Below are 25,777 nucleotides of genomic sequence, written 5' to 3'. Positions count from 1 at the left end.
CAGCGTGGTGGGAGTGTGTGGCCGAGCTGCACACCCGATGACCGTGAGAAGCTGAAAGAGCGAGAGGAAGGGGTTGGGTCCCATCTCTTGAAGGTCTACCACCTTCCAACATTCTACAAGCTGACAGCCAAGCCTTCAATGCCCAGGCCTTGAGGAGACATGGCTTCTCTCTGAGTGCTTGCCTCCTCATTGTTGAGGTGAGCTCTTCCTGTGGTCATTTCTGTCCCCGCTCTGCTCAGGGGCTGCACTGGCACCTCTGGCCACAGGGCTCTGCCTGTAAGTAGGCCCATTGACCAGCAGCATATCTACTCAAGCTCATTGCTTGTAGCTACAGTCACAGTTCAGAGGTTAAGAGCACTGGCTGATCTTCCAGAGGTACAGAGTTCAATTCCCAGCAACCATAGGGTGGCTCAGAACCATCTCTAAAGAGATCGGGTGCCCTCTTCTGGCATGGAAGTGTACGTGCATGCAGTCAGAACACTATGCATAATAAATAAATCTTTAAAAACAAAACAAAAACTCTGGGTCAAAATTCCTAAACCAAGGTATTGGCAGGCTGTGTTCCTCCTGCGGCCTCTAGGGGGAGTCCCCTCACCTACCCTTTCCTATTGCCAGAGGTCCCCTGAATTCTTCGGCCCATGGCCCCTACACCCATCTTCAAAGCCAGTGCAGCATCTTCGGAACTTTACATCTCCTATGTCCTCCTTCATCTCTCTCTCTCTCTCTCTCTCTCTCTCTCTCTCTCTCTCTCTCTCTCTCTCTCTCTCTCTGCCAGCTTTGGTTAACAGTGCTAACACTGGCCCTTTTTTCACTTTCTTACATACAACTGAATATATCTTGACAATTAAGACTCATGCACACACACACATACACACATGTGCACACACACACACACATACAGAGAGGGAGGGAGAGAGAGAGAGAGAGAGAGAGAGAGAGAGAGAGAGAGAGAGAGAGACTCACTTAAAAATCTATATCCCATCACCTTTTAACTTACTAAAATGTATTCACGGGTTCTGGGGATTGAGACAAGGACATCTTTGCAGCTCATCATTCTGTTGGCTGCAATTGGCAGGCAGTCTGGATGGATAGGGACACTCCAGATCTCCTCTGTCCTAGTTAGAGTTTCTATTGCTGTGATAAAACACCACGACCAAAAGCAACTTGGAGAGAAAAGGGTTTACTGCAACTTACAGTCCACATCACAGACTGTCCCTGAGGGAAGTCACAACAGGAACTCACGAGCAGCAGCCGGATGCAGAAGCTGATGCAGAGGCCTTAGAGACGTGCTGATCACTGACTTGCTCCTTGCTCAGCCTGCTTTCTCATAGAACCCAGGACCAGCTGCTCAGGGAGGCACCACCCACAGAGAGACGAGCCTCCCATGTCAATCATCAATCAAGAAAACGTACAGAGGCTTGCCCACAGGCCAGTCGGGTGGGAGCATTTTCTCAACTGAGTCTTCCCAACTGTCTCCGGCTCGTGTCAAGCTGACATAAATAAAACTAGCCAGCATGCCCTCCTTGGTGGAGGGTGTGGTCTCCACTACCATGATATGAAGATATTGTGTTGAGCTAAACTGAGCAGGTGAGAAAAGAACTTATTGGGTACAGCAAGAATGCAGAACATGCAAGGTGCCACAGAGCAAGAGAGTAAGGGAAGGCAAGGATTAACAGGAAGGTGGGGGAGATTACAGAAGCTGTGGTGAAGCAATGGTCCTCCCCTGCAAAGATCAGTACTGAAAGCGGAGTCAGCCTGAGGCTGAGCAGGCAGCTTTCCGGGCAGAGGCATGGAGGAGTGGCCTGGTTGCAAGGCTGTGGTTCTTTGTGCAAGATCATCAGGACTTTTGTGCAAGGCTGTGGTTTGGAGAGTCTTTGGTGACAGTTATTGTCATCAAATAAATATACACAATGATCTCCTTCATGGATGTCTTCACTTGGATGAATCCATCAGAACAGATACTGAATTTGAACCCTTGTTGTGCAAGAGGACCAGGTGAGACCTTGAAGTATGATGGTCCTGGGCCTATGCCTGTAATGCCAGCTACTAAGGAAGCTGAGGCAGGAGGATAGCAAGTTCAAGTCCTGCCTGAGTTACAGAGTGAGTTCAAGGCCAACCTGGGCAATTTAGCAAGACCCAGTCTCTAAATAAAACAGTGAAGAGAAGGTTGGAGAGCTGAATGGCAGGGTGCCTGGTTAGCATTCTTGAGGCCTTGGGTTCAATCACCAGGACTGCTGAGAGAAGGGGGTGGGCATTAGGACATAGATTACTAGATAAATGGGTCATCTCAAGAACAGGTATGCTGGGAGCTGGATGTGGTGGCACACAGCTTTAATCCCACCACTTGGGAGGCAGAGGCAGATAGAGCTTTGAGTTTGAGACTAGCCTAGTCTACAGAGTGAGTTTCATGTTAGCCAGGGCTACCCAGAGAAACAAGTCTCATAAAAAAAAAAAAAAAAAAAAAAAAAAAGGATGGGTTGGAGAGATGGCTCAGTGGTTAAGAGCACTGGTTGCTCTTCCAGAAGTCCTGAGTTCAATTCCCAGCAACCACATGGTGGCTCACAATCATCTGTAATGAGATCTGGTGCTCTCTTAGGTCATGAAGATGTACAGGAAGCCAGAACACTCACACACATAAATAAATAAATCTTTAAAAAAAAAAAAAAAAAGAGTAGGTCTGATGGGCCAGTGAGACAGTTCAGTGGCTAAGGGCCCTTGCTGTCAAGGCTGACAGTGTGAATTCACTCCCTGAAACTCTTATGGTAGAAGGAGAGAACTGACTCCTACCAAACTGTCATTGGGTCTCCACATACACACCTTGACACACCTTGGTATGCGAGCGAGCGCGCACGCACGCACATACTCACACACACAAAGAAATACATACATATAATTAATTTAAAAGGCACGAGTCTGTTAAAAATGCCGCTCAGTGTCTGCTTTGCATCCCTCTCCCTATCAGAAGCCCTATCCTGCCTGTAGACTCTGCAGAGCCTCCATCAGCAGCAAGAAGGCTCTTACCCAGAGCAGCTTCCTAACTTGGCCCTCTCAGACTTCAAAACATTCAGCCAAGTAAACCTCTTTTTCCTATAAACTTCCCAGTCTCCAGTATTTTCACTTGATCTTAGCCAAAGGTCAAGAAACAACAGAAAGTAGACTAAGACAATGACCCCTGGACTCTGTTAGGGCTTGACTTGAATGACTCCATTTTGATCTGACACCTTCCTGTTACACACACACACACACACACACACACACACACACACACACTCACACTCATACACACACACACACACACACTCACTCACACACTCACACACACACATCACACACACATCACACACACACACACACACACACACACACACACACACACACACACACCTCACAAAGACAAACAGTATTCCTAAGAGATGTTGGGGAACACTGTCCTGGACATGACATGGCCACCACTATCCTGAAGGCACAGCGGCTGTAATTGCCCACACTCAGGAGACTTTCAGACATCCCCATCAGTCCCTCACCTGAGATCCCAGCACTCCCCCTTGCATACTCCCCTTCCTCCACACACACATAATTCTGTCCGTCTGCATGTGAGGAGGGGCTGGAGTACACAGGAGACGGAAAGTTAGCTGAAGTTGGGGGGATTCCACAGGTAGAGGTTTGGGGGAGACCTGTACCTATTCTGGAGTGGGACTCTCATTGACACAGCTGTAACTTTTCACCCTTGTGCTGTAAGGAAACCCGGAAAGCTCATTGGTTTATCAAGCTGGACTGGAATGCAATTGTTTCTTTGGGCTGAGCCCCAACTGGGGTGACTAGATGTTTGTTCACATCCCCCCAGGAAAAGCACGTGACAGATGGCACTGCTCAGGTTCATGACTGGACCCGGATTTCCTGTTCTCCACGGAGGGGGTGCTTTCCCATGGGAATGCGAGATGAAGGCCATCCCATCTGACTCTCCTGCTTCCCTCCAAGCCCAGGCTAAAGAAGACATGGAACCCATCAGCTTAGCTTTTGAATTACCAGGGCCATAGACCCTGATAGCCATTTTGTGTGTGTCCATATGTGTGCATACTGGCACACATGTGACGGTCAGAGGACAATCTCAGGTGTGAGTCCTCAACTTCCACCCTGGTTGAGGTAGGTCTCTTTACAGTTCACACTGCAGCACACCAGGCTTGCTGGCCTCCAAGCTTGGAGACCTGCTTCCACCTCCAGTGTTGCCGAAGCAGGACTGGATTACAGGCTCTCTTGGTACACATCCTACTTTTTTTTTTACAATTGAAATTATTTGGGGGAGGTGGGATGAGGGGCTCGTGTGCCATGGTGTGGAGATCAGAGGACAGCTTTGTGGAGTAAGTCCTCCCCTTCCATCTTTCCATGAGTTCCAGGGACCAAACTCAGGCTGTCAGATTTGGGTGGCAAGCATTTCATCCCCTGAGACTTCTAGCTGATCACACATTCAGCTTTTTATGTGGTTTCTGGGGATCAAACTCAGGTCCTCACACTTGAGTGGCAAGCACTTTTACCCACTGAGCCTGATCCACAGTCCTGATGGCCAATCTTCAACATAAATTCGAAGCATCTGTTTTTCATGTTTTTTGGGGGTTTTTTTTGTTTGTTTGTTTTTTGTTTTTGTTCTTTGTTTTTTGTTTTGTTTTGTTTTGTTTGTTTGTTTGTTTGTTTGTTTGCTTGAGGCAGGGTTTCTCTGTGTAGCCCTGGCTGTCCTGGAACTCACTCTGTAGACCAGGCTGGCCTCAAACTCAGAGATCCACTTCCCTCTGCCTCCTGGGTGCTGGGATTAAAGGTGTGCACCAGCACCTCCCTGCTGCTTTTCTGTTCTTTAACAGGGAATTGTCTGTTATATCTGTTTACAGGAGACCAAGTCAGAGAGGCACTCCTCCCCTGTCCAAAGCCTTAAAGCAGGGAGGTGAGTGGAGAAGGCCTATGTCCACATCCCTGTAAACCCAAAAGTCCACGTGGGGCAGGGGTTTTGTCCTATGCTTCTCAGTGTCCAGCCTTCTGCCTATCACGGAGCAGGTCACTGAATGCTCTGCAATGAGTGAATGAAATATATTGAGTGATTGGATGAATGAAGGAATGGATGGATGGATGGATGGATGGATGGATGGATGGATGGATGGATGGATGGATGGATGGGTGGGTGGGAGGATGGATGGATGAGTGGATAGATGGGTGGGTGGGTGGGTGGATGGATAGATGGATGGGTGGGAGGATAGATGGGTGGGTAGATGGATGGATGGATGGATGGATGGATGGATGGATGGATGGATGGATGGATGGGTGAATGGATGGATGGGTAGGTGGATGGATGGATGGATGGGTGGATGAATGGATGGGTGGGTGGGTGGATGGATGGATGGGTGAACGGATGGATAGATGGGTGGGTGGATGAATGGATAGGTAGGTGGGTGGATGGATGGATGGGTGGGTAGGTGGATGAATGGATGGGTAGGTGGGTGGATAGATGGATGGGTGAATGGATGGATAGATGGGTGGGTGAATGAATGGATGGGTAGGTGAATGGGTGATGGTTGAATAAATGAGTAAATGGATGGATGAGTGAATGGTTGTTTGAATGAATGGGCAAATGAATGAGTGAGTGAGTGAGTGAGTGAGTGAGTGAGTGAGTGAGTGAATGAATGAATGAAAGCTGCCTTTGGGCTGACCTGTCCCAGGCACCAGGGAGAGAAGACAGGAAAAGGAGAAGAAAACGAAGGTAGAGACATGTCCTCTGGCTGGCACTTGGCACTTGGACTTTCCCACAATGAGTGAGTGACTCACACCAGGAAGCAGGGCCCTCCTCTCCCCGCCCATCCCTCCTAGTTGGTAGTCTAGTTTAGTCACTGGACTAAACCTGTGTGCCTGCGCTGTTTGTGGGCCCAGCACTCTATTTTTGGCCACAGCCTCCCCACTTCCCCCTTAAGACTCTTGAGTCCCATCTGCACAATCCAGTGGTCACTGCATTTTCAAGTGGAAAGAGCCATTGGTAGGTTTGGGGCTGAAGCCTGGGACAGAGTTGAGAGCACACCAGTGCTCTGTGAGCTGTATCTAGAGGACCCTGCTGCCCCCCAGACCTCCCCGACACTCTGGGACCTGACTTTGGGCATGCATCCATCTGTGTATGTGTGTTTCTTTCCTTTTTGTGTCTTAGAACATTAGTACAAGAAGTGAGGGAAGTACCTAGGATGACTCATGAGTGTGCATACTACAAGCACACACACACACACACACACACACACACACACACACACACACACACACGGAAGATCAGAAGTTCAAGGTCATCCTTGGCTACACAGCAAGTTCAAGACTGGCCTGGCTATAAAGGATCCTGTCATTAAAAAAAAAATCCAAATAAGTCATGAATAACCATCATCTCTCCACTCTTTGGAGATGACTTACCCTTGAAGTTGCTTCTGGAGCAATGTGAAAAGTTATAAGAAAAATCATTGCAGCAGATATGGCTTTCAAGCCATTGGTGGTGGCTGCAGGCTGGAAACACTCACAGTCACCTTTGGATTAGACTTTAAAATTACCCTGGTGGTAAATATCATTGTATGTCCCATTGGGGATCAACGGTTACAACTTACCCTCTCCAACCCAGTGGTGACACATCCTTCCCAAGCCCCTGTACCCCAAAGGCTCCTCTGATTTCAAAGCTGGGCTTTATGATGGGGCTACAGGCATAGAGCAGGCATCATTTAAATAATTTTTTCTTCTCCCTTTAAGAAGATATTTTAAACTTTATTTCATCTTCTAGCTAAGAGTCCAGAGGAGCTTGCCCCTGACCTTGGAGCCATGGGCCAGGCTCTTCTCCTCAGAGCTGGGTTTAGTTCTCTGTGAGATGGGGGAACTGATGTTTAGCGCCTTCATGACTCCCCTTCCTTCATGTTCTCATGGTTCTTTGCTGGTTCTCCACATCCCCCAGCAATCACGGATGTTCCTGCTGGGCAGACACTACAAAGCCAACACCGGTGCCATTCTATATGAACCATGTCACTTCCCAAAGCACCAAGGGATGCAGCGCTACATCTTCCACACCCAGAGGCAGAACAAAATGCAGGCTTAGAGGAGAGAGCCAGTGGGACGAGCCTCTGTCCCCACAGAGCCTTGGTTCCTGCTCATCTTGAGTGAAGCCAGCGAGGCTCATGACATTGATGGCAGCAGCCTGCAGGGAGCTCGGGAACCTGGTGGTCACCACTGAGGGGATCAGGTGACCAAGGAGTCACAGGTGAGAGTGAGCGAGGCCTTCCCTGGGCTTTCGGACCTCGCTATACTCTGCTTCTTGGTTTTGAGACGACCAAGGGGAAGTCCCATTGGCAGAAGAATCCTGGCTCTGTGAGTCGAATACCACGGATGTATAGTGAAGCTCTTTCTGGGGGAACGTCTGCAGAGAGAGACCCCAGATTCAGGCCAAGAGGGGAAGGGAACACACACCCCTCAACTGCCCAGAACTAGACACACCGGCCCACCTTGTCAAGCCACAGTGGGAAGTCCCTATGCTGGGTATATCATGGCCAGCAGAGGTAGCCACAATGGCACAACAGTTCTAAAGCCAAGTTACTGTCTTGGACACTGACTTGTCTTCCAACCCATTTTGCAATCATTAGCTACCAGGTGATGGTTGCCAGTCCCCATAGCTGGGAAGACATGAGAACATGTCACATAGTGAAGGAATACAGTTTTCAGACACATGACACCATCTGAGGAACTAGAGACTGTCGTGGACGGCTGTTCTGTCTATGACCTTGAAGCACCGCCCCTAGAGACACAGCAGGTAACTGCTCTACCTGCCTATGGCCTTGAAGTGCATGTCCCTGGGGCGTGGCCTCACAGTGACCCTTAAGACCTGAGATGCACATAGGCAGGCTCTCTTCTCTCCTGCATGGCTTTGGATACCAGACGGACTCAGGCAGCTGGACAGCGTTCCAGAACCTGTGACTATTCTGTTCTGTGCAGTGAGTTTTCCCCCCTAATAAATTCCTTTGCCCTTTAAACAGACTCTGTGGGTTTCTCGATATATCTGGTGACCGACATGGGGCATGGACCCATGTCTCATGCTCTACTGACTGAGTTAGCGGGGCAAATTCTTTAAAAGAGAGGAGAGAGTGGTCATGAAGTCCCTTCTTCCATTTATTTATTTATTTATTTATTTATTTATTTATTTATTTATTTATTTATTTATTTATCCTGGCATGATTAGATTTAAGATGACCTGGGAATTGAACCCGGTTCCTCTGGAACATCACTCAGTGCTCTTAACTGCTGAGCCATCTCTCTCCAGCTGCTTAAAATGAGGACATTGGGGTCCCTGCACACACCTCATGCTCAAAAGACACTGGCATGGGGCTGAAGAGATGGCTCAGTGGTTGAGAACACTGGCAGTTCTTCCAGAAGACCTGGGTTCAATTCCCAGCACCCACATGGCAGCTCACAACTGTCTGTAACTCAGTTCCAGGGTATCTGATACCCTCATACAGACATACATGCAGGCAAAACATCAATGTGTGTAAAATAAAACTAAATGAATCATTTTAAAAATAAGAAAGAAGACACTGGCACAAGTGAGGGATCATAGCTTGGGTGATGCAGAGTGGATGTGGAACAGAACCGTTCCTTATTCCCCTCATAGGGCAGAATCAGCAGCCTGGGTTGGATGGGACCAGAGTAGACACTTTTTCAGAGCAGTGTATGTCACCCATCTCCTGCCACCAAACTATAGCGTCCCTCAGGGCATCCAAGAAGGGTTCAGTGGGCTCTGAGCCTGGGGTTGGGGGAAAGTCTCCCCAGAAAGCCTTTGATGTTTCTCTCTCTCTCAGCTTCTGTTTGACCCTGTCTGTAAAATGCTGGGTCACACCCAAGGAGGCTGCATGCCCACTCTCCTGTTTGAAGGTCACTGAGTCCGAGGCTTGACCACACCCCTAAAGAAGAATTGATACCAAAGAGATGAGGGGACCAACACAAGGAGAAATAACAGGTTCTGATGTGTTGACATCAAGACCTTAGATACTGGCCACGCCCATAATTCTGCTTCCTACTCCAACTACAGTGACACGTGACCTTTCCAAGGGCCTCCACCTGCCCCGTCTTCTATACAACCATCCTGGGCCAGGCTGGCTCTCTGTCCTCCCCACCCCTGTGTGCTACCCTTGCACGGCCCAGGATCCTCGTGCAAGGGAGCCAGGCTCTCAACTTACCACTGTGCTGTATTCCACCTCCACCTGACTTGGTAGCGCCGGCTCTTCCCTCAGGGGCAATGTGTGCAGCTGCAGATTCACATACTGGGACTCACTCTCCTCAGCAGCCTGCAGAAGGTCAAGTGTCATCCATGGAGTCCCTCCCTTCCATCCCCCTGCCCTGCTTTTCTGAAGACAGCTTCCTCCCACCACACTGTGTCAGCCCTGGCCTTTCCCATTTGTCCTCCACCCTCTCCCTGTTCTCTCTAGAATACCGCCCCCGGCCACCCCCACCCCCCCATCCCCGCCCTCCCCTCCTCCAAGTCCACTGTCCTGGCCAGAGGGGAACAGACTGGACAGAACCTGGGACAAAGTTGATCGATAGATCTCCAGGTGATGTCTCTTGTTCTGGGACAACTCCATCTACCTGTAATAGATCTGTCACTTCTACCAGTCCAGGACTCCCTGACAGTCTCCTTATGGCCCCTCCCCACCCAGCCACCCTGGCTCACCTCCTGCAGTAGTTCCCTTGCCTGCCTGAGGTTCTGGGACAGCTCCGGATGTTTATCAGCTAGAGATAGAAAGAAAAGCGGGTGAAACTGCAGGGAAAAGTGGGTGGGGGAGGAGGGGTGTGCTGTACTCCAAGAAAGGCTTTCCTTGGAGACTTCAGCCATAGGTCTGGGAGTTCTAGAACATTCAGTAGCAGTGGAAATGCTATAATATTGTTAAGTGTAAAATTACAGGTTTTAGTGGTATGAAGTTTTGTTTTGTTTTTAGGGGGTCTTGCTATGTTGCTCAGGTTGCTCTCAAACTCTCCTAATCCTCCTGCCTCAGTCTCCCAAGTGCTGAGAGTATAGGGATGTGCCTTGTTGGCAATGAAGCAAGATCTTTAGGAAATCACACATGGGGCTGGAGAGATGGCTCGGAGATTAAGAGCACTGGCTGCTCTTCCAGGGGACTTGAGTTTGGACAACTGCCTGTAACTCCAGGGATCCATACTCACTTCTGACCTCCAAAGGTTCCATACACATCACACACACACACACACACACACATACACACACACACACACACACACATCACATCACATACAACCCCCCCCAACACATATACACATAATTCAAACATGAGATTTGTTTGTTTGTTTGTTTTGGTTTTCAAGGCAAGGTTTCTCTGTGTAGCCCTGGCTGTCCTGGAACTCACTCTGTAGACCAGGCTGGCCTCCAACTCACAGAGATCCGCCTGACTCTGCCTCCTGAGTGCTGGGATTAAAGGTGTGTGCCACCGCCACCTTTGGAAAAAAACTTAAATCATTTCTGCATAGACAAAAGACTAGAAGGAGCTCACACACCTCTGGTGCAGTGGCTGGTTTTCTGGGAGATGGGATTTTGATTTACAATATACCTCAGATAATTTCTTTCTTCTCTGTTGCTTTTTCTTATTTCTCAGGTTTCCTACAGCAAATCCTCTCCTCAGCCCCTCTTTTCTGTTTTGTTTTTTGAGGCAGAGTCTTCCCTACATCTTCCTCTGGCTGGCCTTGAACTCACCACAGTCCTGTTGCCTCTGCTTCCCAAGTGCAGAGATCACAAGACCCAACACACCGAGTCTCCTACATCTTTCTTAAAGGGGAAGTGATCTGTGGGCCACAGTGTTTCTGGGTGAAAGGGCACCCCATGTGCTGGGACTCACAGGACGGGAGCTGTCCAGGCTGGGAAAGTCCCCTGTGGTTAGCGGAACCATGTGAAGGCTACAGCTCGGGAGGCCCCCCAAGAGGGACTGGAGAGCTGAGCAGTGGTGGCACACACCTTTAATCCCAGCACTTGGGAGGCAGAGGCAGGTGGATCTCTGAGTTCGAGGCCAGCCTGGGCTACAGAGTGAGTTCCAGGACAGCCAGGGCTACACAGAGACACTCTGACTTGCGAGACAGAGACAGAGAGAGATACAGAGGGTCTGTAGGTCAGAGTGGCCTCCTTTCTGCTACCACATCCTCACTGAAGGGCTTCAGCAACATGACAGAGATGACCCTGAGGGCCCTCTGCTGGTAAGGTCATGAAGTCTCTGCACAGGAAGGAAGCCAGCTTCTCCCCTGGAGGAGGCCTGACCCCTTTCCTCCTGTCCTTTTGTCCCTCTGTCCTGTGCTTACTCACGGGTCTGTGTTTGTTGAGAACATTCTTGTTGACATACCCTGTGCTGGTCCTGTCTGTCAATCTGAACTCAGGGAGGGTGGGACTGCAGGCTCCCAGGAGCTTCCTGGGTGTCTGTCTGTCTGTGTGACTAAAGATCCTAAACCCAGTAGTGACTGGGGACCTTCTCCAGCCATGGCCCAGGCCGGAAGCAGTGCACAGGCCTCATGAGGTGGCGGCCAGGGATGCTGGTGAGAACCATCTAGTACAAAAAGAACTGTGATAGCCGAGGTGCAGGGGGATACCCAGGAGGGCCTCGAGGAAAGAAAATCTGAGGGCAGCGCTTGGAGACTAGGGAGTAAGCCTGGGGAGGCCAGTGTTAATATTCTGACCCCCCCCCCCCCCGCACCGCCCTGAGTCCTGATTTTGGGGAAAGGCCCCTCCCCTTCCTCTCTCTCTTCTGCTCTTCCTCCCACGAGGAGTGTACCCCTCTCTCTCCCTCTTCCTCTCTCTTCTCTCCCTCTTTCCTATCCTCTCTTTGTCTCTCTATTATAATAAACCATTTCCGAGCCAATGCAGGATCTGGGTCGGGAATGAATGCCCACCAGCCCGCCGCTGCATCTGCCCAGAATGCCAGCATGTTTCCCTGCACACACGGGATACCCTGGCCTGATGGGGTTCCCCACGTGCAATATATCATAACAGCCAGGACTTTCAGCATGCAGAGTAAACCCAGGAGAGAGAGAGAGAGGCTGAGGCTCCTGCCCCATAACCAAAAGTCACAAGAACGTGGGGGTGGGGGAGGCACCATGCAGGCAGGGTACGCTGTGGAGGCCTAGCAGCCCTACAGAGAGTCTCTTGAGAGTGTGGGAAGCCACTGAAGGTTTTAAACAGAAGAAGGCCCTGCCCCATGGGGCAACCACTCGGGCCCCAGAGAAAGGCCTCCGGGGAGCTATCTCCCAGGGTGTGTAAGCACTACACCCAGGAACACCTCTGGGCCCTTCCTCTAGGGTCATCTTGAGTGTGTGCCCTGAGGGTGTGTGCTTAATGTGGTGCCTGTTTTGAGAACTGGGACAGAGCACTGAGGTGAAAGACTGTGGCCAGAGTCCACCACCCTGGACAGAAGGGACAGTAGGGACAGAAGGACACAGGAAGCTAACTCACCTTTGATCTGATGCTTCCGGAACATCCTCCAGGCCAGCAGAGAGGTCCCCACCAACAGAAACAGCAGAAGAGCTAACACGATCAGCAGCACCCAGAGGCTTTAAGGGGAGGGAGTCAATTATTCAGTGCTGGGCATCGAACCCAGGGCCTCATGCACGCTAGCCAAGTACTCTACCCTCTCTGACTTTGAAAACAGACACATAAAGTCAAGATTTTAAAAAAGATTGGTGAGATGACTCAGTGGATAAAAGCACTTGCTGTGCAAGCCTGAGGTCATGAGTTCAAGCCCCAGAATCCACAGTAGAAGCAGAGAACTGACTCCTGAAAGTTGTACACACATGTACACTTACTCACACATCATAATAACCTTTAAAATTTTATGAAGCTGCGAGTACTGATCCACAACTTTAATCCAGTGCTCAAGAGGCAGAAGTAAGTGGATCTTTATGAGTTCAAGGACAGCCTGGTCTATACAGGCTAGCCAAGGCTAGGTAGTGAGACCTTGTCTCAAAAATACATACATATATATGTACATAATACATACATACACACACACACACACACACATACACACACACACACACACACACACACACACACACACACACACACACGGGGGTTTTTTGTTTTGTTTTTTGGAGTTTTGTTTTTGTTTTGATTTTCAAGACAGGGTTTCTCTGTGTAGCCCTGGCTGTCCTGAAACTTGTTTTGTAGACCAGGCTGGCCTCAAACTCGGAGATCTACCTGCCTCTGCCTCCTGAGTGTACCACCACTGATTGGCTGAAAAAAAGAAAAACTTTTTTATAAAGATCAACAGCATAATGACTTCTATCTCTCCATCTCCTTGTTACACACACACACACACACACACACACACACACACACACACACACACACACACACACAGCAGGGCTCCCCCTGTCTTGGACATCTGTAGGATAACCTCCAAAAGCAGCATGCGGGTCCTGCATTTTGCCTTGTCTGGTAGCCACATCGTGCCTCCAGGTTGGCAGAAAACTTGTGGGAAGGTTTCCAGGTGTGGGGTAGTGAGAAGAGGCCAGACCTTGGTCCCTGGGTCCTGGGAGAGAGGCCACATGTGTCCCAGGATAGCTTTGAATATGGTCAACACATTTGCAAACCGTGACTTCATATCACAATGTCCAAAGGTTGGACACCCATGCCTGATGCTGGGGATTTTGCTAATAGGAGCACCTTGGTTGTTTGTGAATGATGTTGAGTGATGCTTGTGGAAGTGTCCAGACCTCAGTCTATGGACCTTGTGCATTTGGCCCTGTGTAGTGATAAATACAGCCCAACACCAAATTATAAATTTACTTAAAGTATGGGGAGGTGGGGTGGTTGGGTGTTGTTTTTTTCCCTGATATTTTTGTAACTTGACTGCATGGCTCTTGGGTGTAAACTTTATAAATGATAATGTTGTGTCATAAAGTCTAGATGTGCCTGTACATAGCTAAGAGGTGAGATTACAGAATGAGGCTGCTCACCAGGAACCAATGTGGGGTCATGGATATGACAGGGGCTCTAACCAGCCTCCAGAGAGGGGAGGGGCTAGAGACAAGTTCATCCACATGCCACCGATTCAGCCTTTGGTGCCTACTTCATGAGGCCCCAGTAAAAACCCTGGAAAGCAGATGCGGGGAGCTCTTGGTGGAGACACACAGAGGCCCCTGGGGATGATGCACACTGACCCTGCCTAAGTAGAGGGTACTGGGACACTTGTTGGGACTCTCCCAGTCTGGCCTTGCTGTCTCTTCATTTGTCTCCTCATGATCTTTATAAAGATAAAAATCATAAAAGTATGATAAAAACCACTTCCAACAGTGATGACGTCAGTGAATTTCTGAACCCAAGAGGATCATGGGAGCCTCCACATTTATAGTTAAAAGTTAGCAGTGCAGGTGGCCAGAGCCCTCAACCTATAGGATCCCTACTAACTCCAGTCAGTTCCAGGATCTATTTGCAGTGCCCAGTTAGTGCCTTGTGGCTGTGTCTCAAGACGTGAGCTCTCAGCGACTGCTCCAGCACCATGCCTGCCTGCCTGCCGCCATGTTTCCATCATGATGATCGTGGATTCTAACTCTGAAACGGTTAACCCCAAACAAACGCTTTCTATTATAAGCTGCCTTGGTCATGGTGTATTATCACAGCCATAGGAAAATAGCTAAAACATGTGGTAACATGAAGATTATCACGAGGTATGAAAGAGAACATTCTGTGAAGCACTAAGCCATGTACGATGGGATGTCACCAGCCTTTTTCATGCTCTTCTCCTTCCATCACACTCTGGGTCCTCCTCAGCCTGAGCTCTCCCTGTCCTCAGCACAGGCAGGCCCAGTGTGGTCAGTAACCTATGGCCTCCTACCCGGACTGGAGCCCACGGCACAGGAGGTTCTAGCCAGCGGGGTATGACAGCAGCACATGGCCACAGTACCTACTTAAGCCCCTCCCAGGAGAAGGGCCACCACCTTCAAGTCAGGAACCAAGCGTTCTTACCCCAAGCCCTCATGGTTCTGGTAGCCCTTCTCCTGAGGGAACCACATGGCTGGGGTGGCCACCTCCAGGTCAGGGACCAGGGCACCTCACCTCAAGCCCTTGGACTCAGGATCCTCATCGTGACCCTTCATGATGGATCCTTGGGTAGAACACTCAGTGGTCAGGCTGGTAGTCAGGCTGGTAGTCAGGCTGGTGGGCATTGTAGGTGTCCTTGGTGCTGGTTCTGGAGATAAAGCCACAGATGAGACCTAGGGAATCTCCTCAGACTCTGCCACTGGCCAATGGCTCGCTTCCTTCCTTCCTTCCTTCCTTCCTTCCTTCCTTCCTTCCTTCCTTCCTTCCTTCCTTCCTTCCTTCCTCCCTCCCTCTCTCCCTTCCTTCCTTCTTTCCTTCATCCTTCTCACCCTGCTTCCCTCCCTCCCTTCTTTCATCCTTTTCTTTTTTTCTTTATTCTTTGAGACAGGGTCTCCATATGGAGTTTACAGCCCTGGCTGCCCTGAACTTGTGATCCTCTGCCTCCTGAGTGCTAGGATCACAAGCATCCACCACCCTGACTAGCTGTCAATGGGTTGTCTTTGAGCTGATTTCACACCAGAGGGAGGATCAGGATGGGGCATCCTTCTGGATCAGCTGATCATTTGCACACACAACACAGCTGCCACCCCCAACCCACCTGAGTCAAAACCACACTCTAGGTCTGCTCTCCTCCAGCCTCAGCCACATGCTGCCAAAGAGAACTAACTGCAAAGCTGGCTTGTCACTAGTGACAGGTCCCTCTGCACACAGCACTGTCCCCTAATGACCTTCTGCTCAGCTCCCAACACACCCATGGATTCTAGTTTCCATGGGTCACCACACCGGACACAGACCTCTGTCCTGGCCCCACTCTGCTCTCTCCTCCTCCCATCCCCCGATGGACCAGCACCTTCCTCCCCTCCAGGATGCCTCCATAACTGTTGTCCTGTCCCTGTCTGCCCCTCATCTCCATCCCCCACCACACACAATGTACTCTCAGGCTCTGAGCTGATTCCAGCCCCAGAAATTCCTGCCACTTTGCAGCTGTCATGGAGGACTCACCTGAGTGCTTACCTGGGACCACAGATACCACAACCTTGAAGGAGTCATCGATCCCCAAGGAAGCACGAATCCCCAAGGAGTCATCAAAAAGCCGTCTATCCACCGCACACTTGTAGGTGCCTGCATCCTCCAGGGTGAGGTTCTCCAAGGTCACTGTGAAGGTGAGGTTGGCTGGATGGTCCCTGATGGACACTCGGCCATTCCCAGCTTCTTTTGAGGCTCTGGTCCTGACAATCTCTTTACATGATAGTAGCAGTGACCCTCTGCACCAGTATTTGTTATTACTCTTGTATTTCTCCTCATACTGACACCGCACACTCAGGGACTCCCCCACAGTGCCTGTCACCTCGCTGGGGCCATGCAGGGGGACACAGTCTGGAAAACACAAGCCCCAATTCTGGACCCTCACAGGTGGATGGGTAGTAGGTCCTCCAAAAGTTCCACCCTCCATCCCTTGACTTCCCATCAGCCAATCACCCCTCAGCACCCTCCCCTTCTGCCCTGCTCCTTCCTTCAACCCTTATCCCCCCCCCCAGTCCCTCCCACCCACTAGGGCTTCATGTTGTCAAACATGCCAGCCCTGGGCATCTCAGGACCTGGGAGAACAGCCACCACCCCCCATGTGGTCCCACTGTAGGAATACGAGTCAGGGCAGAAGAGGTGGCCAGCTATATGTCCTGCTCCCTCAAGGTCCTCATGACCCTGTGACCAGGAAGAAGAGTTGGGGGTGGTAGGCAGAAAATGGGAGGGTTTGCTCTCTCAGCCTAGGTTTACTTTGCTGATTTTGAGGGGTTTTTTAAAGATTTTATTTTAAGGTTTATTTATTACATTTGTGTGTTTGTGTGTACCTGTGTGAGTACATTTGTGTGTTTGTGTGTACCTGTGTGAGTTTACGTGCACCTCACACATGCATGTAGGAGCCCCCAGAAGCCAGAAGAGGGTGTGAGACACCCAGAAACCAGAGTTACATGTGGTTGTGAGCCACTATGTGGGTTCCGGGAATCAAACCCGGGTCCTCTGAAAGAGCAGTAAGTGGACTTAACCACTGAGCCATCTCTCGCCGGTTTTACTTCCATTTTCAGTTATGTGTATGTGTGTTTGTGTACAAAAGTATGGTGCCTGCAGAGACAAGAAGGAGGCATCAAATCCTGCTTGTTCCTGCACCCCCAGCTCTGGAGTTACAGACACAAATCAAGTCCAATTTTCAAGTGAGTGCTGGGGATCCAAACGCAGGCGCTCACTTTCTCCACTAAGTCAACCTCCCAGTCCTGACTGCTGTTTACTTAAGTTCCCAGCCCTCCTGTTCCTTTCCTGGCCCACTAGGATGCTCCCCCCTGCCCACCCCCACCCTCACCCCAGTAGATGGCTGGTTTTCCACCTTCCACCTCTGCCCTCAGCGTAGCGCTTTCAAATCCCCTTAAATCCCGAAGGAAAAAAAAGAAGAAAATCCAAACAAATGAAAGGAAAAATAGCCACGATGATTTTTAAATGTTTATAAATAAGTAAACTCAGATAAAACCAATGTTTGTTTGTTGAATTTTTTTAAATACAAATGACCAATATAGGCCCCAAACAGAACATTTTATTTGGTTTTACTTTGCCTTTTTTTTTCCTAGACAAGGTTTTTCTATGCAGTCCTGGCTGGCCTGAAACTCACTGTGTAAATGAGGCTCAAACTCAGAGAGACCTGCCTGCCTCTGACTCCAGAGTGCTGGGGTTAGAGATTCCTTTCTTTGGAGGGTGGCCATGTATAGGTGGCCCCTCCCCCAGCGGATAACCCCACATACGCAGAGGCAGTGCTAATGAGACTCAATGGTTATTTAAAATAATAATAATAATAATAATAATAATAATAATAATATGAAGCTGGGATGGACCTGGGGGGAGTTGGAGGGAGGGGTGAGGGCTGGATGTGATCAAACTACATTGTTCACATAGATGAAATTTTCCAAGAATAAAGGAAAGTAGTTTGTGGTGTAGTGGTACACACCTTTGATCCCAGTGCTGTTAGTTCCCTCCACGGCAGCCGCCTGCCTCTGCCGCCAAAGAGTTAAGGTGCCTTTCTACCGTCAGCTGTGCGACATGTGCGCCCCTTAAAAGTGCCCCCCAGGCACAGCCTGCTCTCCTGCCTCTCTTGCCTTTCTTGTCCCTCGCTCCTCTTCCCTGTTCTCTGCCTGTCTGTCTCTCTGTCTGTCTGACTGCCTCTCGCATGTCCCCACTCCGACACGGCCTTTCACTCTCCCCTCTCCTCCCTCCCCCAATAAGCCTCTTGCACTGACTCGGTTGCGAGTGGCGTGTTGGCTTAGCGGCATGCCTTGGCGGGGCCTGCCGAAAACTACCCACTTCGCCTTTCTTTTTTTGTCCTTACACTCGGTGGCAGAGGAAGGCAGCCTCGGTGAGTTTAGGGTTAGCCTCGTCTACATAGTAAGTTCCAGAGCTACACAGTGAGACTCTGTCCCAAAAAGAAAAGAAAAAACATCTTTAAAGAAAAAAAAAAAAAGATTATCAGGGCATGGTGGTGCACACCTTTAATCCCAGCACATGTAGATCTCTGAGTTTGAGGCCAGCCTGGTCTACAGAGTTCTAGAACAGCCAGGGATACACAGAGAAACCCTGTCTTAAAAAACCAAAAAAGAAAGGGAAGGAAGGGAGGAAGGCAGACAGACAGATTAAATCTCTTCACAGACCTCGCCACCAACACACACCTCTCGGGGCTTCCCAGCTAGCCACTGTCCTCTCACACCAGTGCCACCTCTGTGCCCTCCTCTTCCCTGGTCTAACCCATCTAAAATTCCTCTTGGCGCTCCTCCTGGGCAGCCACCAGCCCTCACAGTGTGTGACTTGTCCCTTGTCCTGACAGCTGGGTGCAGAGTGAGCTCCTGGCCCCTTCCCCTGAGCACTGTGGACCGTTGGCCGTCCACCCGACACAGAGGACGCAGCTGCCCCGTTCTGTGTTGTGCACAGAGAAATCCAGGCTCCGGCGCCTTACGTGGCATCTCCCTGAGGCCTCCCACCCTCCTGGGCAGACAGCCTCCTCACCTGGAAGCCAGAAAAGCAGCAGCAGCAGTGTGGGCCGCCACAGAGCTGAGGCCAGTTGGGTCATCTCTCCCACACACGGGTCACCGGCAGCCAGGCCACGGCTGGACCCTCCACGGTTCAGTGCCGTCAGGGACGGTCAGTCTCTGAGCGCCCACTTCTGCTTTTCTTTGTGTCTAACTGTTTTGTTTCCGACTTCTCCTAGTTCTGTTCCTGGAGCTACTGAGAAAATGAAACAATCTGGGGGAGCCACGGCCAGCTGAGGAAGCCGGGGTGAGGCACAGACCCCATGGCTGCCAGGGTGAGTGAGCCCTGGAGCTCTGGGGCTGCTGGCCCCTGCTTGCCTCTGGCTCAGGGAGCAGGGCCAGGCTTCTTTCTGATTGGTGCCTAGTCACTACTCTGTGGGCAGGATGGCGGCCTGGCGGGAGGAAGTCCCTGCTGCCCCTGCCTGGGTGGTACCCACTGTAAGGCCTTTCCGGGAGCTTGGCTCCCATGAACCCCAGCTCTAGGCCTAGAGCCCCAAAAGTTAATAGCCCCAGAGTCCCTGAAGGGTGCCTGGTCTTAGAAATGTGCCTTCTGTTTGACCAGGAGCTCTCCAGGCTGTGACCTTCTTTCCTGGGTAGCCTCATTGAACCTGAGAAGGGACACAGACAGCCTGCAGGTCCCTTTCCCTTGTCCACTGAGACACCACACATGTACACACATGTCTCCTGTGAACTCCCCCAGCTCTTACAGAATGGCCATGAGAGCCCAGGAAACCCTGACCTTAGTGGTTATTAAACCCACAGACAGCCCTGTGCTAACGATGAGGCCCCTAGAGCACCTTCCTTCCAGATCCTTCTGAGTGCCTCATGCTTTCTTCCTTTCCACAACAAATGCCCCCCCCCCCCCCCCCCCCGCGAAGACGCTCGCTTGTTACACGCCAGAAGAGTGGAAGACAGAGCCTTCCAGTCCTTGCGGAAACTTCTCTGATGGCCAAGTGCAGTGGCACACCCCTGTTATCCAACTACTGTAGAGGATGAGGCAGGAGGGTCGCTTGAGCTCAGAATTTTGGGGACAGACTGGAGGGACTCAGTCTCAACCACAACAAAAACCACCGCCCTGGACAATGGTGATAATATCACTGGTCAACTAAAGATCAGTAAGAAACTGTGTTTTAGATACGTGTCTTGGTCAGTGTTCTATTGCTGTGAAGAGACGCCATGACCACAGCAACTCTTACAAAGAAAGCATTTAACTGGGGCTTCTTACAGTTTCAGAGGTTTAGTCCCTTGTCATCATGGTGGGAAGCATGGCAGCGTGCAGGCAGACATGGTGCTGGAGAAGGAGCTGAGAGTTCTACATCCAGATCTGCAGGCAGCAGGAAGGGACACTGGGACTGGCTTGAGCATTTGAAATCCCAAAATCCACCCCCAGCGACACACTTCCTCCAACAAGGTCACACCTCCTAATCCTTTCAAATACTGCCACTCCCTGGTGACTAAATATCCAAATCTATGAGCCTATGGGGCCATTCTTATTCAAACCACCACAATATTTTTTAAAAGTAAAAATAAAACATATTAAGCTGGATGTGGTGGCACACACCTTTAATCTCAGCACTTGGGAGGCAGAGGCAGGAGGATCTCTGTGAGTCTGAGGTCAGCCTGGTCTAGTTAGTGAGTTCTAGAATAGCCAGAGCTGCATAATGAGACCCTATCACACACAAAAAAAAAACTAAAATAATAAAACATTTGTATTTATGTACATGTGTGTGCCTGCTTTGTGTGTATGTACACCATGTGTGCAGTACTTTTGGAGGCCAGAAGAGGGCACCAGATCCCCTACAATTGGATTTACAGATTTTATTTTGTTGTTCTGTTCTGGTTTGTTTTGTTTAGCTTGCACTTCCAGGTCACAATCCATCACAGAGAAACGCTGCTTACTAGCTTGTTCCCAGGCTCACGTTCAGCTCCCCAGCTCATACAGTCCAAGACCACCTGCCCAGAGATGATACCACCCACAAAAAGATGGGTCAATCAAATCAATCAAAACCAAGATAATTCTTCACAGACATGGCCACCTATCAATCATATCTGGGCAGTCTCCCAATTGTGACTCCCTCAGATGACCACTCTGGGATGTGTCAAGTTGACAGCTGAGGCTAACAAGGACACTAACTATTTATCTTGTTGTACTAAATGTGATAGGAGTCATATTTGGTGGTTTACATAGCCTGATCACTGTAGCATTCACAGAAATGTGGACACACACACACCCCAAGATGTCCTATGATCCAAAGGCACTGCTGTGGGCTTGAACACCCAGGCTAGACAGAGAAAAAGGAGGCTAGGCACTCGTGTGGCTGGTTCGCTTGCATCCGAGTGACCCTGAGCAAAACCCATGGCTTGTAAACTGGCTGTGATGGTACAGACCCATAATCCCAGCTCTTGGGAGGTTGAGGCAGGAGGATCAGATGTTCAAGGTCATTCTTGCTATATAGAGAGTCTGAGGCTAGCCCAGGCTACATAAGATCCAGACTCAAGAAAGAGGTGGGGGTGCTGGGAAGATAGTGCAGTGGGTAGGAACACTTGTTGTGCAAGCAAGAGGAGCTGAGTTCAGATCCCCAGCACCCATGTGAAAATCTGGACACGGTGACACTGTAAGAAATAAACCCTGCCAGGGGCGGTGGTGAAGGATGCCTTTAATCCCAGCACTTGGGAGGCAGAGACAGGCAGATCTCTGTGAGTTCGAGGCCAGCCTGGCTAGAGTGAGTTTCAGGAAAGGCACAAAGCTACACAGAGAAACTCTGTCTTGAAAAACCACAAAAAGAAAGAAAGAAAGAAAGAAAGAAAGAAAGAAAGAAAGAAAGAAAGAAAGAAAGAAAGAGAGAGAGAGAGAGAGAGAGAGGGAGAGAGGGAGGGAGGGAGGGAGGGAGGGAGGGAGGGAGGGAGGGAGGATGGAAGGAAGGAAGGAAGGAAGGAAGGAAGGAAGGAAGGAAGGAAGGAAGGAAGGAAAGAAAGGAATCCTGATGGTCCATTCTCAGTAGGAGGCCTGCTCAGAGCTCATAAAAAGAAGCCACAGGTATGCAGGCAAAGCTAGGCTCCTCTCCCCGCTAGCTGGTGTACAGTGCCTGCTTGTCTCAGAACTCTGAGAGTTGGAAAGTTGCTGGGTGAATGAGCTCAGCATTAGAAAAAAAAAAAAAAGGAGGCAGTCTCACGCCCCAGGATATTCATCAGACAAGGCTTTGCATCCTGAACCAACAGAGTGGGGAGCTGGGGGAGGGGCCATGCTAGAAGAATGTGAAGATTGTGACTGTCTAACGTACCAGCCTATGGAAAAGTGGTCTGGAATTGGGGGCCGTCTTGTGCCAAATCAGTGCACCAGCCATCTTTGCCTTTTCTCCATGCTGGCCCCCCCTTTGTGCAGAATATTAAAAACTGCCTCACTTCCACTAGTCTCTAATTCATTACAGAGTTGGGGCCTTGTTTCCACAGCATGCATCTATAACATCAGTGCTGAGGGTGGGGATGATATGGAGACAGGATCGCTGGGACGTGCGGGCCAAAAGTCCAGTTGAAAAATGGTGAGTTCCAGGTTCAGTGAGAGACGCTGTCTCAGGGGAATAACATGAAGAGCAAAAGAAGAAAACATTGGACCTCCTCCTCTGGCTTCCACACACGCGAACACAGGTACGCCCACACTCATGCCCACACAGAGATCCTGTGGCTTATGGAAAAGGTCAGCAATGACATCTGTGGGAATGAGTGGTGCAGTAATTGTGAGGACACTTGAATGTGAGTGTCCCTTAATGTCCTAGACTCATCTCCTCTCAAGAGGAAATGACTTCACTTTTAGTGAAAGGCAATGGGAACATTAGATTCAATGGGGAGAAGGATGCATTGTAAAGCATCTCCAGGAGACTATTTTCCTTGGAACGACGAGAAACCTTGAACTATTGTAAAGAGGAGCTGGTCTGAGCCCATCCCTGCCACATCAATCCCATCAAACAACTCTGACAAGCAGCAGCCCAAAGACACAAAGGAAGACACAGAATGATGGGAAATCACCCCAGGCATTGAGGCACCAAGGAATCAATGCTCCTTCACAAGTTCCTGATGCCCATCACTGGATCTGATGTGGGAGAAGAACCTGAGGACCACAAGGCTCAGCTCTTCCTTGGGGAGTCCTCCCATCTGGCTCAGAGCCTCTTCTCAGGGTAGACATGAGGTGGATGCCAGTGAGGAAGGGTGCTGAGGTGACAGATTGGGGCCATTGACTCCTGCACATTGGACGACCCCCAGAAAAGGTGTGGAAGTGTTTCTGCTCTTTCCCCGGGCTGAATGTGGCTGCCATCTTGGATTTGTGTGGCTGTAATCAACCTGCCCAAGGCCCTGAGGAGATCAGGTCAACTGTCACTCCTTCACAGAGAGAAGGGCAGGCTCAGGAGCCTTCACCCTATCCTTCTTCCTCGGTTATAGAAGAGGGAAATACTTCTCTGGGTCTTTTCCTGCTGCAGCTATTTTAAGTTATTCCAGTTGTCCACAGTTTTTCTTGGGCTTTCTGTGCTGTGGGTGAAACTCCTCCTCAGTGTCTGTAAGTCACCCAGGGGGACTTCCCCATGGTCTCACCTCTTTGAATCACCCTTTTCTCTGTAAATAACCACAATAAAGTCATGGGTTCACCATGCTGGACTTGACAGAATTCTTTTTTGGGTCCATCAGCGTTCTCTCTGTCTGGGATCAGGTGCTCTCCTGCTCACCTCTTTCTGGGATCAACGATCCTTTCTTTGCATATCTCCAAGGATTCCAGGGATGGCTTTGAGCCTCTGAGTGTCCCAGTGCAAGTCAGAGGCTGGGCCCCAAGCAAGCACTGGGAAACAGGAAGCAGGTCTGTGTGGCTGTTTCCCATGGTAGGAAGAAAAGCTCTGTGGCCACGTGAGTACCTAAGAAAAGCAGAAGGAACGGCCTTCCCTGTACACCCTAATGTGGGAGTGCTTCTGCTGTGACCCCAGTGTACACAACTTGGGGTTTGTGACAGATGACACAGAGGCAGATACGGGCTACACACAACAAGCTCTGAAGCAGGGGCTTCCTCTGGACAGCCTTAGGACTGGGAAGTTTGGGTTGCCCCTCAGCTGCCGAGGCCACCCCACACTATCGGGCCTGGCCTGCCTCTTTTAGACCTCCGGGCCTTCCTTTGTCCCACAATGCTGCCCATCTCTGGGATATTAACCTTGGCTGTCAGATCCTTAAGGAACCCAGGCAACTTGAACCCAATGTGTCCCGTGGCCCCCAGCTGGTCATGATGGCCATGATAGGTCCCTCCTTGTCTTAGGGTTTTTTATTGCCATGAAGAGACACCACAACCACAGCAACTCTTACAAAGAAAACATTTCATTGGGGTGGCTGGCTTACAGTTTCAGAGGTTCCGTCCATTATCATCATGATGGGGAGCACGGCAGTGTGCAGGCAGACGTGGTGCAGGCTACATCATGACCAGAGGCTGCAGGAAGTCAACTGACTGTCACAGAGTGACACTTGAGAAAAGAGACCTCAAAGCCCGCCCCACAGTGACCCACTTCCTCCAACAAGACCACACCTACTCCTACAAGGCCACACCTCCTAATAGTGCCACTCCCTTTGGGGGCCATTTTCTTTCAAGCCAGCACACTCCTAGTCCTGGGTGTTGTGATGACTGGGAGGAAAGGGGCTGTAGGCCAGCAGATGGCAAGGTTGTATAACTACTGTTTATTTGGTTTCCTTTTTTATGACAAAAGCAACTTGTGGGATTTGTTGGTCTCGTAGTCTGAGGATAAATGGTATCACTGCAGGAAGTCATCAGCTGAGCCCTTGAGACTGGTCCACTTTACCTACGTCACTGATCCTCACAGATCCGGACAGTTAGGTGGTCTCTGCACCTGGAAGTAGATGCAATGACAACCACTGACCATCCACCTTACATGCGCTCACACATGCATCTAACCTAAGATGCACAAAGATGGCGGTATCTGAGAGAATGGCTATTCCCAAGCCCTGAGCTCAAGTCTCTTCTGAGACATGGAGAGTGGTCAGGACTCCCTCCACAGAATGGGTAGGGAACAAGCAGTAAGAGAGGATCACCTGCCTCAGGGAGATCCCTCAACTGTGACAATGAGGCATCTGGGAAGGGAAGGGAAGGGAAGGGAAGGGAAGGGAAGGGAAGGGAAGGGAAGGGAAGGGAAGGGAAGGGAAGGGAAGGGAAGGGAAGGGAAGGGAAAGGAAGGGAAGGGCAGAGCTGGGAGCTGAGGAGTTGGGAGTGGTGGTGTCCTCACTCAGATTTCTCATGTGCAAAATAGAAGCTCTACTCCTCACTCTGCCCACTTCATGGGTCTTTGGAAAGCTAAAAAGGAAACCAGACGGGTGTGACAGCACATGCCTGTGACCCTAGCACTTAGGAGGCTGATGCAGGAGGATCACAAGTTTGGGGCCAGTCACACGCCTATGTTTATCTCTACTCAAACTCAGACGACTTACTTGCAAGATTCCACATCTGTCATATTAGCCCCAAATTCCCCCGCTGCGACTCCTGGGAAAGGGACCGCACAGGACGTGGGAGACCGTGACTGGAAAGAAGCAGCGGGAAGACCTCAGCTGCCATCAGAGGCGCACAGTGGGGGAGCGGGGATTGGGCAATTGAGGG

At 50.3% G+C, this 25,777-nt stretch overlaps 1 protein-coding gene across 3 annotated transcripts; it reads right to left on the bottom strand.

Moving 5' to 3' along the window:
- Nucleotides 1-6,750: 6,750 nt before the first annotated feature.
- Nucleotides 6,751-19,528, bottom strand: Cd300a (CD300a molecule). Of its 3 annotated transcripts, none has more exons than XM_042283069.2 (7): nt 19,121-19,528; nt 16,082-16,456; nt 15,095-15,227; nt 12,491-12,588; nt 9,716-9,774; nt 9,225-9,332; nt 6,751-7,414 (listed from the first exon to the last, which is right to left on the bottom strand). In XM_042283069.2, the coding sequence occupies exons 1-7, from the start codon at nt 19,182-19,184 to the stop codon at nt 7,253-7,255; spliced, it is 999 nt and encodes a 332-aa protein (XP_042139003.1). In that variant the 5' UTR covers nt 19,185-19,528; the 3' UTR covers nt 6,751-7,252. The 3 variants fall into 3 exon arrangements, with proteins under 3 accessions (XP_042139003.1, XP_015849046.1, XP_042139005.1); XM_015993560.3 differs by having other exon boundaries at nt 16,094-16,456; XM_042283071.2 differs by having other exon boundaries at nt 16,082-16,234; nt 19,121-19,524.
- Nucleotides 19,529-25,777: the final 6,249 nt, after the last annotated feature.

The sequence above is a fragment of the Peromyscus maniculatus genome, chromosome 8, assembly GCF_049852395.1.
Source record: "Peromyscus maniculatus bairdii isolate BWxNUB_F1_BW_parent chromosome 8, HU_Pman_BW_mat_3.1, whole genome shotgun sequence".
Classification (NCBI taxonomy): domain Eukaryota; kingdom Metazoa; phylum Chordata; class Mammalia; order Rodentia; family Cricetidae; genus Peromyscus; species Peromyscus maniculatus.
The sequence above is the reverse complement of the archived record's forward strand: the minus strand, read 5'-3'. Positions and strand labels throughout refer to the sequence as shown.